This window comes from Urocitellus parryii, chromosome 8 (assembly GCF_045843805.1).
Source record: "Urocitellus parryii isolate mUroPar1 chromosome 8, mUroPar1.hap1, whole genome shotgun sequence".
NCBI classification, from domain to species: domain Eukaryota; kingdom Metazoa; phylum Chordata; class Mammalia; order Rodentia; family Sciuridae; genus Urocitellus; species Urocitellus parryii.
In genome coordinates, this window is record NC_135538.1 from 130,575,441 (window position 1) to 130,594,588 (window position 19,148).

The window sequence follows — 19,148 nt, forward strand, 5'->3', positions numbered from 1 at the left end:
AGTGGTTATAAATTTGTTTTATTGAGAAAACAATATACTCAGTGGAAAGAACAATTTCATATAATCCTTATTCAGGTATCCATTGGGAAGAACTATCAGACATAGCAATGGTATAATTATGTAGAGAGGTCATCTTGTGAAGAAATTAGCCTGGCTGCAGCCTTCTACATACCCAGTAGAGCCATCTGTGACTACCAGAGTGGGCCTAATGAGGCTACTCACAGATGGTTGAGGTCCAGAGAAAGTGATTCTAAAGTGATAATCTGCTTTCTTAGTTTAAGAAGCGATGTTCCTAATACATATAACTGAGCAGTGATGTACAGTGAAATAAGTGAATTGAAGTAATGGATGTTTTCCCTTTGACTTCTAACCACATATAAAAGATAAGTTCCTACTCTAGAAAGTTTTACAAACTTAGTTTTGAATTTTTTATTTCTTCTAGCAAAAAGAGAAAAACAAACAAACCCAGGTCCACTACTTACTGAAATATGAAAATGCTTGTCATACAGTCTTCCCCAAGTTGTAAATACATCTTACTGTACATAATTGTGTTAATTGTAATAAAGCACATTTTATCATAAAGGAAATCTCATTTATTTTTTCCTAATTCCACCCAAGTGCACAGTCCACTCACCTCACCCCAGGACTTTCTCTATAGCTTCCTAACTAATCTCTTCAGCAGAATGATAAAGTCCCACCTCCATCGTCTAGTCCCCACTAGGCCATATTGCCGTCACTACCTTAACAACTTCCCTTAAAGTATCTAACTTCAGTTTGATTAGTTTTATTTTTGTTTTGTTTTGTATTTGGTCTTTAATGTCTAGGAGTTTTGAATGCCCTAAATCATCTGAATTATTGGGATGTATCCCAAATCCTACTTGTTCCTTAAGATATCTACCCTATGATTACAGGCCAGGTTAAATTATCCCCAATTAGAAACAGCAGAATCAGAAGTTTGCAAGTCTTTGGAGGCCATTTCGATCAACAATATATCTGGTGGCTGGCCACTCAGCACTGATGTGAACACTGCTGCTGATAAAATATATATATATTTCTTATAAGGATGACCATATTTTTGAAAATTCTAATGATAACTGCTATGTGATTTTAATTCTGTCTTCTCCAGCTATATAAAACTACTTTTCCTTTTTAAAAATATAGATATAAGAAGATAGCTATTAAATCCATCTCTTTTTTTTTAGAGAGAGAGAGAGAGAATATTTTAATATTTATTTTTCAGTTTTCGGTGGACACAACATCTTTATTTTATTTTTAATGTGGTGCTGAGGATTGAACCCAGCGCCCCATGCATGCTAGGCAAGCGTGTCACCGCTTGAGCCACATCCCCAGCCCAAATCCATCTTTAATCCCTTCTCTAGAATATAGTCTATCCTGACAACCATTTTCTCATATGGTTTCGTTTTAAGATGTAATAGTTTCAGAACACAGGAATTTGCACCTTCTATCTTTGGATACCATACTATAGTAATTCCAACTCTCATTTCACTGGACACTTTAAAGCAGAAACATCACAAAGCACTTGGACAGTAGACCTGCAAACAACCTACAACTTTTAGAATTCATACACTGCCCCATATTAAGCTGTGCCGTCTCCTCCCTCTAGTTGTTAAAACTGCCTACCCCATAACTGTTCCTACATAATTTACATGTAATATCTTTTTTGTCTTTATGTTTCTAATTATGCCTTTTTCTTTTTTGTATGCTTTTTTCCTCATAATTCAATTTTCTTGCATGACTTTAAATTTTTTTCTACTCAATGAACTCTTTTGAGGTAAAATTCATATACAGTGAAAGCAAAGATCTTTAGTGCATAATCCAATGGGATTTGATACAAGTGTTCAACTTTCTAATTACTATTCAAATAAGATACAGATCATTTCTTTTTTGGAGGTAGAGGGGTACCAGGAATTGAATTCAGGGGCACTCAACCACTGAGCCACATCCCAGCCCTATTTCGTATTTTATTTAGAGACTGGGTCTCACCGAGTCTTTTAGTGCCTTGCTTTTGCTGAGGCTGGCATTGAACTCACAATCCTCCTGCCTCAGCCTCCCAAGCTACTAGGACTACAGGCATATGCCACTGCGCCCTGGTAGATACAAACCATTTCAATCACCCCTAATAGTTCCCTCCTGCCATCGTTCGGTCCATTACTACCACCCACCTCTAGCCATCTTGGATTAGTCAGCCTGTTCTTGACCTTCACTTAGATGGAATCCTATAGTATGTATTCTTGTACTTGAGTTTATTTGCTTATGTCTCCCTTTAAGGAGAGTAACAAGTCATCAGTCTATGGCACTATTAGGAGGTGGTGAAACCTTTAGGAAGTAGGGCCTAGTTTGAGGAAGCAGGTCACTGGGAATAAGTAGGCCTTTGAAAAATATATTTTGTCCCTGTCCCAGTTCTGTTTCGGGCCACCATCAGGTGAGCAGTTTTGTTCTACAGTCCTTCTGCCATAATGTTCTGCCTCACCATAAGCCCAGAAATAATGAAGCTGGCTAACCATGGACTAAAACCTCCGAAATTGTAAACCAAAATAAACCTTTCCTACCGTAAGTTGAGTTTTTCAGGTATTCTTACACAGCAACAAAATTCTAACATAGAAAATTGGTACTGAAGAGGGGATATTGCTGTGGTTATACCTGGCCATGAGAACTGGAAACCTTTGTAATTGGTTTGTGGGAGGAAGTCAGAAACATCTGGAGAAGTAGGCTAGAAAAGCTTAGAATGATGTAAGCAGAGCTTCATGGGCAATTTTGGTGGAAGCTAGGAAGAGAATGAGAGAATGCCAATGGGAATGCATATAGTAAAGGCTGGGCTCATGAGAGTTCAGATGGAAATGAGGATTCTACTGGGAAATGGACCAGAAGTCATTCATGTTACATTCTGGCAAAGAACTTGTCTACATTTTGTCCAAGTCACTCTAGGTGAGGGTGAATTTAAAGGTAATAGACTAAGTAATTTAACAGAGGAAATTTAAAAGCAGCCTGCTTTCAGCCTTGCTGGTTGCATTAGTCAGATTTACAGTGAGAATCAGGAACAAAAAGTAGAGAAGAAATGTCTAAAAAACTTGCAGGAAAGAAGTGAGTGTAAACTTTTAGGCAAGGAGAGTGTGATTGTTAAAGAGATCAGTAATATTAAAAAGAAACAAGTCACTTTGCAAAGGGACATAGAAAAGATGCCTAGAGGACTTCTAAGGAATAAGTAAGACTCTATCCCTCCCAGACTCAAAGGTGTTAAAAGGTAAAAAACATTCATCTGAGAAGAAGCCCTTGGGCACCCTACTCCCACAATAGCTTCCACAACAACTCAGAAGTTGTTACCCCAGGACTGGTTTCACCATGTTCAGCTATCCAGGCACTCAGAGGTCACCAAAGCCATGGCCCAAGCAGTCCCTGCTGCTGCCTGAGCTGGTGGCACAACTTAACATAATCCATGAAGTTCTGGTTTTGCAGGCCTTCAGAATGTAGAGTCTTATGATTATGTAGGCGTCCACTGAGATTTCAAAGGAAAGCCTGGGAGGCCAGGCAGTAGACAGCAGGGTCAAGGTCCCTACAGGTAACCCCTGAAAGCATGATATGTGAAAACTATGAGAGTGATGCCCAAAGCTGCAATGGAGACCCCAGGAAATTAGAGATGCCAAGATTGTGGAACATCTGCCAAGGAATCTGTAGGCAATGAGAACTAGCCTGTGGAGGGGCTTTCATTTCAGAACAAAGAAAAGGAAACGTGGCATTCAGTGTGCTTGCCAACTCTGCTGCAAATCTGTTATGACTCTGTTATAACTCAGTTATGTAAGAAGCTGTTGCAACTTTAGTTGCAACTCTATAGTATGAGAATACCCAATCAGAATGTGTATTGTCTTATATGGGAGACAAAAGAACTTGCAAGAGACACACCATGCTGCATTCCAGGCTCAGCCTTTAGATATAATCCACTGGGCAAGTGTTGACACTAACAAAAGCTGTTTCCTGCTGAACGCCCCAGTGCCCTGTTTTACTGGGTGATAATCCCATTACAAGCCCAAGAGTGACCACATGGGCTATAGCTAACAAGATTATAGTGGAAGAGCCATCCAAGTCCTTTGTAGATCACATCATGCCCTGGATGCTGAACATGGAATTACAGAATTTAATATTTGCCCTGCTGGGTTTGGGTTTTGGTCTTAATCTTTGGCCCAATCTTTCCTTGTTATTTTCCTGTTATTCCCATTTTTAAAAGGAATTGTGCCATTGTATGTTTGAAGTATATAATCTGTCCTTTGATCTTTATAGCTAAGAGTTTCCTTGAATCTCAGAGGAGAGGAATAGATGCATTTTGCATTATGAGATGGACATGAGCCTTTGGAGGCCAAAGGTGAAATGTTATGGTTTGGATAGACATAGACTTCACACAAAAGGCTTGGTTGCCAGCCTGTGGCCCTAGTAGGAGATGGAACAACCTTTAGGAGATGGGGCCTAGTTGGAGGAAGGTGACTGGGAGCAGACCTTTGAAGGTACATTTTCTTCCTGCTTCTCTTCCCCCCAATCCTAGTCATCACAGAGTGAGAAGCTTTACTATAACATGTCTTCAGCCATGATGTACTATCTCATCACAGGCCCAGAATTAATGGAGCCAGTCAACCATGAACTGAAACGTTTAAAACCTTGAGTCAAAATAAACCTGTCCTGCTTTAAGTTGATTATTCTCAGTTATCTTATCACAGTGATGGAAAACTGATGAATACACTATCAATACCAGAGTTCTAGCTGTTCCACATCCTTTGCCAACATTAGTATTCCCAGTCTCTAATTTTAGCTGTTCTCATGAGTCTGAAGTATTATTTCACTATGATTTTCTTTGCCTTTCCCTGATTATAAATGCTGCTGTTTATTCTCAATCTGTTACTGGCCTTTTATGGATTTTTTTCTTTTTAAAAAAGCTGTTTTTATTCACCTGTTGCAACATATCTGTTAACATTTCCTTTTGCCATGGACATGCTTTAGTGCCTTGTCAAAATAACTGACCATGTATACATGCTAATACTAGTAAATAATAATAGTATTAGTATGCTAATACTAAAGTTTCATTAGAGTAGCTCTACCAAGTCTTTACACCAAGCAGTGTGAACACACCGACTTCCTGTCCTTCATTAAGAATCTCTGGGTTATTCAAAACCCTCATTTTTCCAAATAAATTTTGGAACCACCTATTAATTACTCCCCACCCCTACCCCCCAAAAAAAAGACGCTGAGAATTGGGTTGGTAATGCACTATATCTACAGATCAATTTGAGAGATCTGACTTCTTAATATTGAGATTTCCAATGCAAAAACACAGTTTATATATTCATTTATTTTAGTTTTATTTAATGAAATTACATTCAGTAGTAATTTTCCATTTCCAGTGAAGTCCTAAATGCATTTTGTTTGATTTATTCCTTATTCTTTAAGTATTTAATGATACCATAAATGGAATTATTAAAATTTTATTTTCAATTTTTTGCTATATTTAACTGTTTTATGTCAAATATAACTGAGTTTTGCATGTTGATTCTATATCCTGAGATCCTATAAATTCAATTATTAATTACAATAATTTTATAGATTCCTTAGAATATTATATATAAACAGTGACATTGTCTTGGAATAAAAACAATTTTATCTTTGTTATGGTTTGGATATGAGGTGTTCCCTAAAAGCTTGTATTAATGTAGGAGTATTCAGAGGTGAAATGATTACATGATGAGGGCTAAAACCTAATCAGTCCATCTTAGAATGAAGTAACTGGATGGTAACTACAGGCAGGTAGGGCATGACTAGAGGAGGTGGGTCACTGGGGGGTGTGCCTCGAAAGGGTTCCAGAGGCCCCTTCCCCTCCCTCTCTGTATTTCCCAGCTGCCAGGAACAGAGCAACACTCCTATGCCATACCTGTCTGACATAACGTTCACCTCACTTTGGGCAGAGTGAGGGAGTTAGTTGGCTGATCATAAACTGAAACTCTGAAAGAGTGTGTCAAAAGAACTTTTCTTCCTCTAAGTGGTTCTTGTCAAGTATTTTGGTCACAATGACAAAAATGTCACTAACAACACAACCTTCCCCCACTCCCACCAATCTTATGGTTTTTTTTTTCTGCATTATGACAATAACTAGGACCTCAAGGATAATACTGAACAGAAATAGAGTAGACACCTCTGTCTCCTTTCTGATGCTAGTGGGAAGTATTTCATGTTTCATTATCTTATTTTAGCCACAGGACTTTTGTAGATCCTTTTATCAGGTTTAGGAAGTTTCCTTCTATATCTAATTGGCTGAGACTTTTTATGATGAATTAATGTTGGGCTTTTGTGAAATATTTTCTTTACCTCTGCTGAGAGGCATATATGGCTTTTCTTTCTCAGGCTATTAATATAGTGATTAATTTTCACACATTGCACAAGCCTTTCATATCTGAAATAAACCTTGCTTGGTCCTAATGTATTACTCCATTATATGTATAATGTCACTTTATTTGAATTGCTCAAAATAATTGTAAAAAAGTTTTTCTTCCAATGTTCATGAGGTAGATTGGGGTGTAATTTTCTTTCCTTATAGTATTCTTGCCAGATTTCAGTTTGGGATTGTGCAGACCTCATAAAATGAGATTCAATATTCAATATTAAAAAATGAGATTTCTTCCACCAACATTTTCTGGTAAAATTTGTGTAAAACTGGTACTATTTCTTCCTTAAATGTTTCACAGAATTTATCAGTAAAAGTGTTTAAATAGGGAATTTTCTACAAAGAAAACTTTTTGATTGTGAATTCAGTTTAATGAATATATGGCTTTTTCTTGCATCAAACAATCATTTTTTTTTTAATTAGTGAAAAAAGCAAAGTTTGCTTTCTTCATTTACTCATGTGTCAATCTTTTCTTTAGATTTGAGTTTCCATCTAGCGTTACTTTCATCAGCTGCATTCCCTGTCTTACTTATCTGTGGCTTTCTGCTTGAGTGCTAGCCACAGGTGCTGCAACCTGGAGAGAGTCCTAAAGGGAAGCCATGGAAAGACTTGCTTTGGTTTCTACAATTTCACTGAAGCACCCTCTTCCAGTTTCTGGTTTTGATGGCTCTTCTGTGTTTCTACATTCTGTGCAGAGTTTACAATTTAACTGTGGAAGGAGATATCTGATAAGTTTTCCACTATTGTTGGAACCAGAATTTCTCCGAAATTTATATTTTTGGTTCTGAGGTAGCACTAGTAAAGCATGCTAAATTTTGTCATTAATCTGAGGATGCTTCTATCACAAGATACACAAAAAGCATTGTAGAAACTTTGTAAGTATAATGTAACAGTGCTACATAAGCTAACTTCACTAGTCTTTATTCCTCCATTTTCAAATGGTTAACAAAGTATTAAATATTGTTTAAAAAAGAAGGGCTGGGGATGTGGCTCAAGCAGTAGCACGCTCGCCTGGCATGCTTGCAGCCCCGGTTCGATCCTCAGCACCACATACAAACAAAGATGTTGTGTCTGCTGAAAACTAAAACAAAATAAATATTAAAAAAATCCCACCACCCCCCCCTCTCTCTCTCAAAAAGAAAAAAGAAAATACACCTGCAGTGACTCCAGGCTTCCCTCTAAACTGATAGGAAGACATTCTGAATTTAAGTAGCATATACTTCCAAGAGAATATCAGGAAAAATGGTTTCATGACTTGCTGAAACCTAGATTCATGAGACTGTCATCTTCATATCAAACCAAGTTCGTGTGTATGAAGAAAATGAATTAGTGTCATGTATACTTTTTCTTCATGAGTATCCTGCCTCCATGGATAAAAATTTCTTTTTAAAAATAAGAATGTATGGGGCTGGGATTGTGGCTCAGTGGTGGAGCACTTGCCTAGCACGGGCGGGACGCCGGTTCGATTCTCAGCACCTCATAAAAATAAAGGCATTTTTGTGTCTATCTATAAAAAAGATATTCTCTCTCTCTCTCTCTCTCTAAAAAATAAATAAATAAATAAATAGGAAAAAAAGAATGTATACTCCTCACAAATATTCCTCAAACACTAAACTTAAAATAGAAAATTAAAGTTTTCTGTAATTCTACTTCCCACCCTTATCAAGTCACATTTGTATATGACAAAATATGAACCTGATATGTTGTCTTTCTAAATAAAAATATGAGAAAAATAAATGCATTTTTCCTTGACCAGCATTTTCTACCAATACATGAACAATGTGTACGTCCCTCTCTCTCTCTCTGTAGGTAGAAAAATACCAAAATCTCTCTGTACCCATGGGGAATTGATTGCAGAACATTCCCCTAATGGAGACTGAATACCAAATCCACAGATGTTCAAGTCCTTCATGTAAAGTAGTATGATATGTGTAAAACCTATAAATGTCCTTCCATATATTTATCTATAGATTATTTATATTACCTACTACAAAGTAAATGCTATGTATATTATTGTTAGGCTATATTGTTTACACAATAATAATAAGGAAAAAAGTCTGTTTGGGTTCTGTAAGATGCAATAATATTTTCAAATACAGTATTTTTTATTTGTGATTGGTTGAATCCACAGATGCAGAACTTGCAGATACAAATGTGTAAGTGTGTATATGATTCACATAAACATATCACAAATATATGATTATTTTATATGGAGCCACAAACATTTTAATGATCAATTTTCTCAGAGAGCAAGACCAAACTTTGACATTGCCTGCTAGTTTAAAGATTTTTGAAAAATTAACCAAATATCCATTTTTTCCTTATCTCTGTTCTTCCAGCATTTTTCTTATTCTCTAGAAATTCTAAACCAGACCCAAGCTTTTAATTTGAGTCATTAGATGCAGGCAATAACCTAATTATACAATGTCTCTTACAGAATTTACTTAAAATATTTGCAAGATATTTCTGAAAAGCAAAAATCTTAAAACTAAAATTGTTTTGAATAAAACAAACATACACATAAGGAATATGCATTTGCCTTTGTCTCCCAAGATTTACATTCTCTCTCTGCCTTGCTTAGATATGCTGCCTAGCACACTGCTTTGACAACAGACATCTAATAACTCTTGCTCACTAATGAAACTGGGCAGCACAGGGACTGTGATCTGACATATTATTAATGTATGGGAAATTATTCGACTCTGGTTATATGCACCATTTATGTAAGCAGTCAACTATGATATTATTATTTTTAGAATGTTCAGATGTATTCATGTCACAAATTACATAAACCATCTTCCCCTTCCCATTATAATTTCAATTATTATAATTAATAAAAAAGCACTTGAATTAAAAATTCAATTAGGTGTTTTACCTACATAAAATAATTAAGTTTAAATTCATTTTTTAAATGCCTTTAATGAATGAATATGAATTTAAACTTATATGCCTTTTGGAGAGAAAAGATAGCTAAAACTAGTATTTAAGAGAAAATTTAAAAGAAAGATTTTTAAATATACTATAAAGATATGAACTACCATGTGTATATGAAAATGGAATTCAATAACATTCTCAAATTTATAGAATGCAAATTCTGTCGCTCTTGATAATTATGGATGACAGAACAATTCAAATCTTAAGAACAGTCAGTTATATGACTCAGAACTAGCCAGAATGATCTCTACTGACATAACAAATAAAGAGGTGACAACAATTTAAATATCCAACCGCCAGGTTAAAAAGCACACGTATGGCTTTAACGGATATTTTTTCTTGAATCATGAAATTAATCAACTGGATTTCTTTTTAATCACTACATAGAGTATTGAAAACTAAATTTAATGCTAACTACAGCAATAAATAATCAGTTACTTATATGATTTTAAAATTCAGGCTCTGGAGATTAAAGCTCTAAAGAAATATTAAAGTTGTGAATTGAAATTATTTTAGAAGATTAATAGTCAAACTCTTGACTGTTCACTTTACAAGGCTCAAGTCAACTTTAAACAAACTAAAAATCACTAGATGACTATGCAAGACTGAGGTTCGGGTGTACTCATGAAGTCAAAACTACACAAAGAACAGAACTAAATACAGTTTATAAAAGTGAAACAAACATGGACTACTTCTTAAATGCTTTTGGAATCAGAGAGAGTATATAAATTGCTGACATTAGGGTCCCATGTGCCATTTGCTTATGAAACAGTTTGTCTTTCTAAAAAACAACAATAAAAACTGAGCTGGTTTTTTTTTTTTTTTTTTTTAAAAAGCCATGCCACTTACTCATTTAGCCAGCAGAATTTTAATTTTGTATAGAGAAAAAATATATATATAAACTACTACATTTTTAGACTTCACATGGTTGAAAACCATGAAGACAACAGATAATAGACTTTGGGTATCTGAAATAAATATGTTACAATGGGGGACTTGGACATCAAATGTCTTATTATCCAACTAGACACAATGGACACCTAAGATCCCTCTTAGTCTGATATTGCCACTCACACACTCCTTGCCTCTTGTTAATTTTCACTAAAGTGCTGTCACAGAACCCACATGGCCAGCACTGTGACCCAACAAAGCCCTTCAAGAAGTACAAAACTTCATGGAAGTCTCCTTCCCAAAGATAATCTATGTTCTACCCCAAGAGGAACTGTGCACTGCTGTTGATGTTTTTTAAGAGAAGCGGCAAGTATGATAAAGGGCCAGTCAAGGAAAAACAGACATCTTCCACATTGGCAGCAAGTAAATTCTGTTTCTCTATAACAATTAGACCTTTTGATGAAGACATATAAGATCCTCAATTCCAACTTGTTGCAGTAATGGATGAATTAGTTGTGTCATGAGTGTTCCTATCACCACAGAAATATTGCAAGCAAATTAATAACCTTGGACATACACAAAATAAGGTTAAGAACTGTTTGGGTGCTAACTTTTAATATCTAGTATAGGTTATTCATTGAAGGAAATATGAATTTTAATAAAACTCGTTTACACTATCACTGAACAATATATTACTTTTACATAGTGATGCTACATAGAATTGCTGATGTATTAAATATACTTGATTGTTTAAAATGCAACTGCCCAAAATTTAGGGAGTACATATAGCTGTCATGTGAGAATTAACAAAAGACAAGAAAATGAGCATTTACAACATTCATTTCAATGCACTTCAATAAGTATGAAAATCTCTTGGGTATAATTTACCAAAAAGTGAATAAGCATAATCATGGAAATGAACACTGTATGATGTACTTTACTACTGAAGAAAAATTTTAGAAAAATCACTGCAAAACCATTTAGCAAACAATTGGAAGATAAATTGAGGAGTAACACACTTATGTACAAAGACTGCATATTAATAAACTTCATTCACTCAACACACACACACTGAACATCTTGTGTGCTAAACACTGGGAGCTCAGATGTGAAAATGATCCCTGCACTAAGGGTATCCAGTAAGGACAAGATAATAAATAATTCCCACATATACAGCACTCTAAGAACAGGAAACTGCTCTAGAAGCACAAGGTTAGAGGTATGCCAACTTCAACTAAGGACATGTGGAAGGGGGTCAGGCAGAGCTTCCAGGAGGAGGAATCATCTAGGAAATCAGGGAAGGGCTGGAGTAAGCAGGATAGAGAGTGAAGCTAGAGGGAAGGGAGTGGACACAGGGCTTTGATGCTTGTTGCCTTCTGGAGGTACATGGAAAGAAGAAGGGCATATGGCAAGCATAGGTGAGTATATACAGGGCCTTGGCACTGCTTAAGAGTTTAAATTAGGGGATGGAAAAAATCCAATTTACATTTCAGAGGGATATGGTTTTCAAAAAGGTAGAGGTAGAGGCAGCTGGACAGAGGTCTTAGGGTGAGGTGCTAAGATATAGGGGCAGAAGCCCACATATCAAAGCTTCATGAAGCTGAGTGTATGATGGGAAAATACTGAAAAAATTATAAACAAGATTCTAACTGGATCTGATTTAGACTTTAAAAAAAAAGAAATAGTTTTGAGTATGAACTGTAATCCATTTGAGGCACACAAAGTATGAATACAGAAAAGTAATGGAGATTACAGGGAAAAAGATCAATATGGCAAGATGAAGGTATAAGGATATAACTACAATGATCATAATTTCAGAAAACTAAGTTTACTGTGGTAACATACAATATTATTTATGATTGTTTTTGGTATCAATATATATGAACACATTTTATTACCATCTAATGAAATCATTACATAATAAGAAAACAAAAGACAAATACAGTGATTAATTAAAAGAACAAAGATTAAGCCAAACTTGTTAATAATTCACTATTACATCTATGTGTGTATATTCAAAAAGAACCCATGTAGACATGGGTTCTTTTTGGATATACACACATAGATGTATAGTTCAAGCAGGACATTTCTATATATGTCTAGTACAAGCATGACATTTCTATATAAGACCACTTCTATAAAAAATGTTAATAGATAACTTGGTTTTATGTATCCCACATTATTTTGTAAAAGGAAACAACTATTTGATCAATCAAAAAATTTATTTGATTCAAAGAGCAATAATGATTTTTAAGACATATATTGTAAAGTGATTTAAGCAATTTTCAAATAAAATCACAAAGATAACAGTGGTATATGTCAGTCATCCTTGTGTAGCTAAATTTTCTTTGCTGAATTACGAGAATAATCTTAGTCCTACACATTTTCCTTCTATTCACTTTTTTAGCATCAATAATGAGGTCTTAAACAGAACTGACTAGTTTTCTTAAATAACTTTTTTGATGATGGTCACAAGGTCACTGCATGAAAATGTCACCCATAGTCACTCTATTGTATTGTATCTATCAAAAAACAGTATGATAGAGAACAAGTATGTATTATTAGAATGTTCAATGATTATAAATAAGGTAAATTAATTTTCTCAGTGCCTCACACATGCTAGGCAAGCACTCCACCACTAAGCCACAACCCCAGCCCCCATCAAGCATTAATAATAATAAAAAAAAATGGACTGGGGTGTAGCTCAGCAGTAGAGCATTTGCCTAGCATGCATGAGTCTAAGTTCAATCCCCAGCACTGCCAAAAAAAAAAAGTGTACTAAATTCCAAACTATCAAAAAAAAAAAATGGGTTTGAGCTAATAAGTTGAAATAAAACTCATCTTCCACCCTCAGTAAGAATGAAAAAAATTTGAATAAAGAGAAAAGCATTCTAAGCATACATTAATTGACAAAAGCACATCTATACCTATTATTAGCCTAGATGCACTCAATTACTTTTAAAACTTCAGTTACTGTGTTTACTTACCTGTTGGAGGTAAGCAGTCTTTCCAGTCAAAATAGCCTGCATAAATTCCAGGTTCCAAGGAGCCAACGATTGGATCTGCTTTCAGCTCAATGTAATTTTCAAAGAGTCTTTGGTCTAGTTCTTTCAGTGAGGCCATGCTAACCTAGAAACACAGAATAAAAAAATATGAGCTGCCTACCTAAAGGCAAAGGAAAAAGTAAAATAGTGTAAATAATAAATACTTCAGCATATTTTAAAAGTACTTACCAGTTTTAGGATTTTATTTTATCTATTTTAATAACAAAGGTCACTCTTAGCTATTTCACAAGAAATAATCTCCATCTATGAACTATAGATCATCTCTGAGAAAACTTTACTAAGCTTTCATTTGTATAAGCAAATAAAAAAGCATTAAAAATACTAAACTGTTATCAGCCAATAAACTTCAATAAAAAGAGAACACCTATAATTCTAAAGACTCAGGAGGCTGAGATAGGAGGATCACAAGTTCGAGACCACCAACTTGGCAAGTTGGCAAGTCCTATCTCAAAATAAAAAAATAAAAAGGGCTGGCGACGCAGCTCAGGAGTAAAGCACCCTGGATTAAATGCCCAGCACAAAAAAATAAATAAGGAACCACGTAAGATAATAAAACTGTTTTTCTCATATTAATTCATTCATTTAAGAGTATTATTAATAGTACAAAACATGTTCTGACCCTCTAAAAACCCCAATGCAGCTTCCTTTCCTAGTTACAGTCCTCCTTGCTGTGGCTTACGAGTGGCTTAATGGAGAGGAGGCATCAGTTAGGACCTATGGTATCTCCAGAGTGCAGGGCTCCCTCCCTCAAAGGCAAATAAAACACTAAAGCCACTGGTGTAAGGACTACAAAGAGACAAACCCTAGACAAAGTTCAGCCCATGTGATTCACCATGAGGTCCCCTGATGGTAATGGGATCAGAACAGGGATGAGGATGTTGACAGCAGCCCCACATGAGTGTGCCTGTTCTCAATAGCACTCAAGAGGCCAACAAGTTACAAAAGAGTGCATGTCTGCCCCAGGTTCTCTACAGTAGATGGTGGCTAGTGTGCTTCCATGCTATTGGTTTGAGGAACATAAGCTTCTCTCTAATACTAGACCTGAGATTCCACAAAGTAACAATGGAAAAAAAAACATATATATGAAGGGTCAGCCTAAAAGAACACCCATCAACAAGTGGCATTCAGCTGTGAAAGATACAAGTGATAATCTGAACAGAAGAATAATAATGCTTAACGTGATTAAAGTATATCACAAAACAATATTTTATAGAGATAAGACACATAACTTGCACAGCTGTCAACTAAATAGATGGCTACTACTGAGACTGAAATGAAGTGCAAGTAGTACAGAAAAAACATGTAGAGAAGTAATAAGTAATGATAAGTATGAAAGAAGAGATTTGGAAGATAGATCCCAAGGCAGCAAAGAATAGAAATTCAAGTAGTAGAGATATGTAAGCAATTAGGGAAAAGGTAATAATTAAACAACCCATAAAAGAATATCTAACTGGTTCTCAACCAGAGTTTGCAACTTGAATAGGCTTGTTGAATTGATGAAAACACTTCACACGTCTAGGCAGATACTAACGGTTCCAGTTTCTAAATTAAAAAAGAAAGAAACAGAAAATCTTTCAGGCTTCCAGATCAAAAAATAATTTATTGACAAAGGAGAAAGAATCAGAGTGACCTAAGATTTCCGACACGTAACAATGGAACCTGAAACCACTGGAATATCTTCAGGAATAAAAGCATACAACCCAAGAGCCCTATATTTAGCCAAGACATCTTTCCCTCAACCAAGTCCAAGAAACATATTTTTGGTGTATTTAGCATGCGTGAGCCTTGCATTCAATCCCCAGCAGCCCCATCACTAAGAAAAAAAAAAAAAAAAAAAAAAAACAAGATGAAGAGAAATCATGGGAGCATCCAAAAGAGAACAACTGAAGAGAATCTAACAACATATCGAAACCTATGTGGAGCCAGGCATGGTGGCACATGCCTGTAATCCCAGTGGCTACAGAGGCTGAGACAGAAGGATCACAAGTTCAAAGTCAGCCTTAGCAAAAGCGAGGCACTTAAGCAACTCAGTGAGACCCTGTCTCTAAATAAAATACAAAAAAGGGATGGGGATGTGGCTTAATGGTCAAACACCCCTGAGTTCACGTCCCAGTACCAAAAAAAAAAAAAAAAAAAAGAAAAAAGAAGAAAAAAAAACAAAAAAACTATGTGGAAACAAAGCATTGGCAGAAAGAAATTTATATCCCTAAGTATTTAAAAAGAAAAACTTAAAATGGATAAAGCCTTATAATTAATGTTTTAATCTTCTACTTCAAATAGCTATGAAAAGAGATATTAAGCCCAAAGAAAGCAGAAGGAAAAGATAAAAGCAGAAATCAATTAAATTTTTTAAAAAGATGAATATTAATGCCAAAACATTAATGCCAAACACAGGTTCTCTGAAGAAAATAATAAAATTGATTAAATTCTTAGGCAAGACTGATTAAGAAATAAAGAAAAATTAGAAATAACTAATAACAGAAATGAAATCTATTCATATTGTCAACTATTGCATAGTTGATAGCTATGCAAGTTATGTACCTTTATAAAATATTGTTTTGTGATGTACTTTAATCACCTTAAGTATTATTATTCTTCTGTTCAGATTATCACTTGTATCTTTCACAGCTGAATGCCATTGTTTTCCTCAATTGTTCATTTTCCACTACTACAGACTCTATATTAAAAGGGTAGACAAAAGTCATTATGTTTTTATGCCAGTAAGTCTGACAACACTGAGGAAACTGACAAACTCCTGAAAAACACAGCTTTCAAAAACTGGCACAAGTTGTCTTATATTTATTAAAATAACTGAGTTGATTATTTTAAAAATGGATTTATATAATGAAAAATTTACGCAATAAAAATCTCAGACCTAAATAATTTTTCTGTTGAATTTCACCAAGCATTTGAGGAAGAAATTATATTACATAATGTTTTTCACAGAGACTGAGAGCATTTCCTACTTTAATGAAGCTGGTATAACCCTGGTATCAAAAACTTATAAGGACATGTACAACTAATTAGAACAAATAAAAAATAGGCAAAAAATTGATAAGTATAGTACAAATAGAAGAATTAGAAGAAGGAGGGGGAAGACGGTGACGACGGAAATTAATTAACTAATTAATTAATTATGCACCATTGCCCTTGTGAACAAAGACATAAAAATCCTAACTATTGGCAAATGTAATCTATTAACAAAAAAAAAAAAAAAAAAAAAAGACACAGAGTGGTATTGTTTCAATAGGTAAAAAAAAAAGGTACTTTATAAAATTCAATATATTTTCATGACAAAAATACTCAATAAACTAGGAATAGAAAGAAAATCAATCTTACAAGTGGCACATGCAAAAATGGCACAAACACGGAATGTTTATCACATGAGATAAGGAATAAGACAGTTATGTCCTCTTTCACCATTTATTTTTGAGGTCATACTAGAGGTCCTATCCATGTAAGAGAAAACATCCAAAAAGTAAAAGTAGAATAGTCTATTCGTAGAAGACATGATGACATACCTTAAAAATTTAAACAAACTGACAAACTCATAAATGAAATAAACAAGTTTGACAAGGCAGCAAAGTTAGTAACAAAAATCAATTGTACTTTTATATATTAAAAAGAAAAATTATCACATATTAAAAGATTTACATAGCATCAAAAAATATGTGGAATGAATTTTTTAAAAAATATAGTAAAATCCCTATTGAAAACTATAAAAAGATGACCCAAACAAGTAAATAAGAATTGATACAGTCAATCTCCCAAATTCAATGAACTCCTAAAAAGACATTTTGGTTGGTAAAAATTCACAGGCTAATCAATAATTTGGAAAGGGCTTAGAGTAGACAATGCAATTTGAAAAGGACAAAGTTGGAGAAGTCACATCACGTGATTTCAATATCGAGGGGTGGCCAGCACCTTGCCAGAGAACTCTTGCCTGCTTGGAAGGATAAGCCTCTTAAGAATTTAAAGTCAGAAAAAATTAGTGAAGAACAAAAGACAAAGTTGGAATTAGTTTTAAAGTATGGAGCACCTGATGGGTTCAGTCCACAGAGAGCTGGAGGTAGACAATTAGAAAATGGCTTTTGTGGTTTATTTAAAGGGGTACATCAAAGGCAGGGATAAGGTTTCAGGGTGAAGTCTTGCTTCATGATGTCTTCCAATCAGCAAGTTGACTGGTATCTTGGCAGGTCACAACCATGTTAGAGGGGCTGTGCGGCTATAGCAAGTCACCCCATCTCTGGTGCTGGGTAGGACCTTTGGCAGAGCTTGAATAGGGCTCACATGTGTTTGGGCAGTCAGCCAGAGGAAGTGTCTACTGCAAGTTCCCAGACACCAGATTCTCCTATTAATTAGGGTACAATGCCAATGTAGTCTACACAGAGCCCACGAATGGCTCTCAACTACTCACATTACATGATGTCAAGTCATATCATAAAGACATAATAAAAATAACAATACGATATTTGCATAAGGGTGGTAAGGCAGATCAGTGGAACAGAAAAAGAAGCCTAGACATAGAGCCAATCATATACAATCTTTCATGTTTCTGACAAAAGCATCAATAAAATTCAGTGAATAAAGACTTTTTAATAAATTATGTTGAAACAATACTGATATCTACATAGAAAACAATATGAACTTTGACTTCATTTAATACAGAAAACCTTAATAAAAGATAATTATAGACCTAAACATAAAACATAAAAGCTAACATTAAAAAGCTTCAGGATTTTGTTCAGGATTTTGAAACAGGTAAAGATTTTGACAAAATATGAAAAAAAAACATTAAAAATTGATAAAGTGAACCTTACAACACTAAATATTTCTACTCAAAAGATATCATAAAAACAAAATAGCTAGCCATGGTTTGGGCTGAGAGAAAAGAATATGTATGTGACAGAAAACTTTAATAGAGACATCTAAAAATCAATAAGATGAATAACCCAATTAAAAAATAAGCTTCAAAAAAGAAGGATGTGAATATCTGAATATTTAAGAAAAGGTATTTAATGTCATATTTGTTAGGAAAAGACATTTATAGCAAAAAAATTGATAAAAATAAAGAATAATAATGCATGCTGGTGAGAACATGAGCCCACTGGAACACTTATTTGAATGTTTTTCACTGGCTGAGTGTAAAGCACAACACGCACTATGAAAAGCTATCCAGTTTCTAACTACGTTGATCCATCACCAGCAATTACACTTCAAAGAGACTTTTACAATGATATTCATAATAACATTATTCAGTAAAAGCCTAAATAGACATTGGAAATAACCCAATGTCTATGAGAACAACCAAACAAAATTTGGTTATCAATACACAGCAAAAAAAAAAAAAAAAAAATCACTGACAGATACACAATTTGAATGAATCTCAAGAAAGTATTAAGTTAAAACAAAAAGGCCAGATACATGTGACGTTTCAAAAAGGCAAAGCTACTCTACTGACAAAGTCAGAATGCCATGAGAATAGTGCCTGGAAGGAAATCCAAGAAAATATTTTGTATCTTCATCTAGGTGGCGAATATAAAAAGTCATCAATCCACACCCTTAAGATTTATCGTTTTACTGTATGTAAATTATTCCTCAATTTCTTAAGGAGAGAAAAAGAAAGGTTGAAAATAAATGATGAGCAAATAGATATAAGGCAAATGTAATAAAGAGTAGAGTGGCAGTATAATGTGTGATGAGGTAGGACTCAGATAAAAAATATTTACCTCTTAAGTTGTGAGAATTTAGACAGATAAATCATGAAACTTGCACAGCAAAATGGAAGTGCATAATAAATGCTACCAGCTATTACTATT

The 19,148-nt window shown here is 34.7% G+C and overlaps 1 protein-coding gene across 2 annotated transcripts in view; it reads right to left on the reverse strand.

Moving 5' to 3' along the window:
* The window catches only part of Exoc2 (exocyst complex component 2), a 197,043-nt gene that overhangs the window by 37,542 nt on the left and 140,353 nt on the right, over nucleotides 1–19,148 (reverse strand). For both annotated transcript variants that reach the window (XM_026398921.2, XM_077801565.1), the window contains exon 23: nucleotides 13,252–13,393. In XM_026398921.2, coding sequence (XP_026254706.1) covers nucleotides 13,252–13,393 — 142 coding nt within the window. The remainder of the gene's footprint in view (nucleotides 1–13,251; nucleotides 13,394–19,148) is intronic.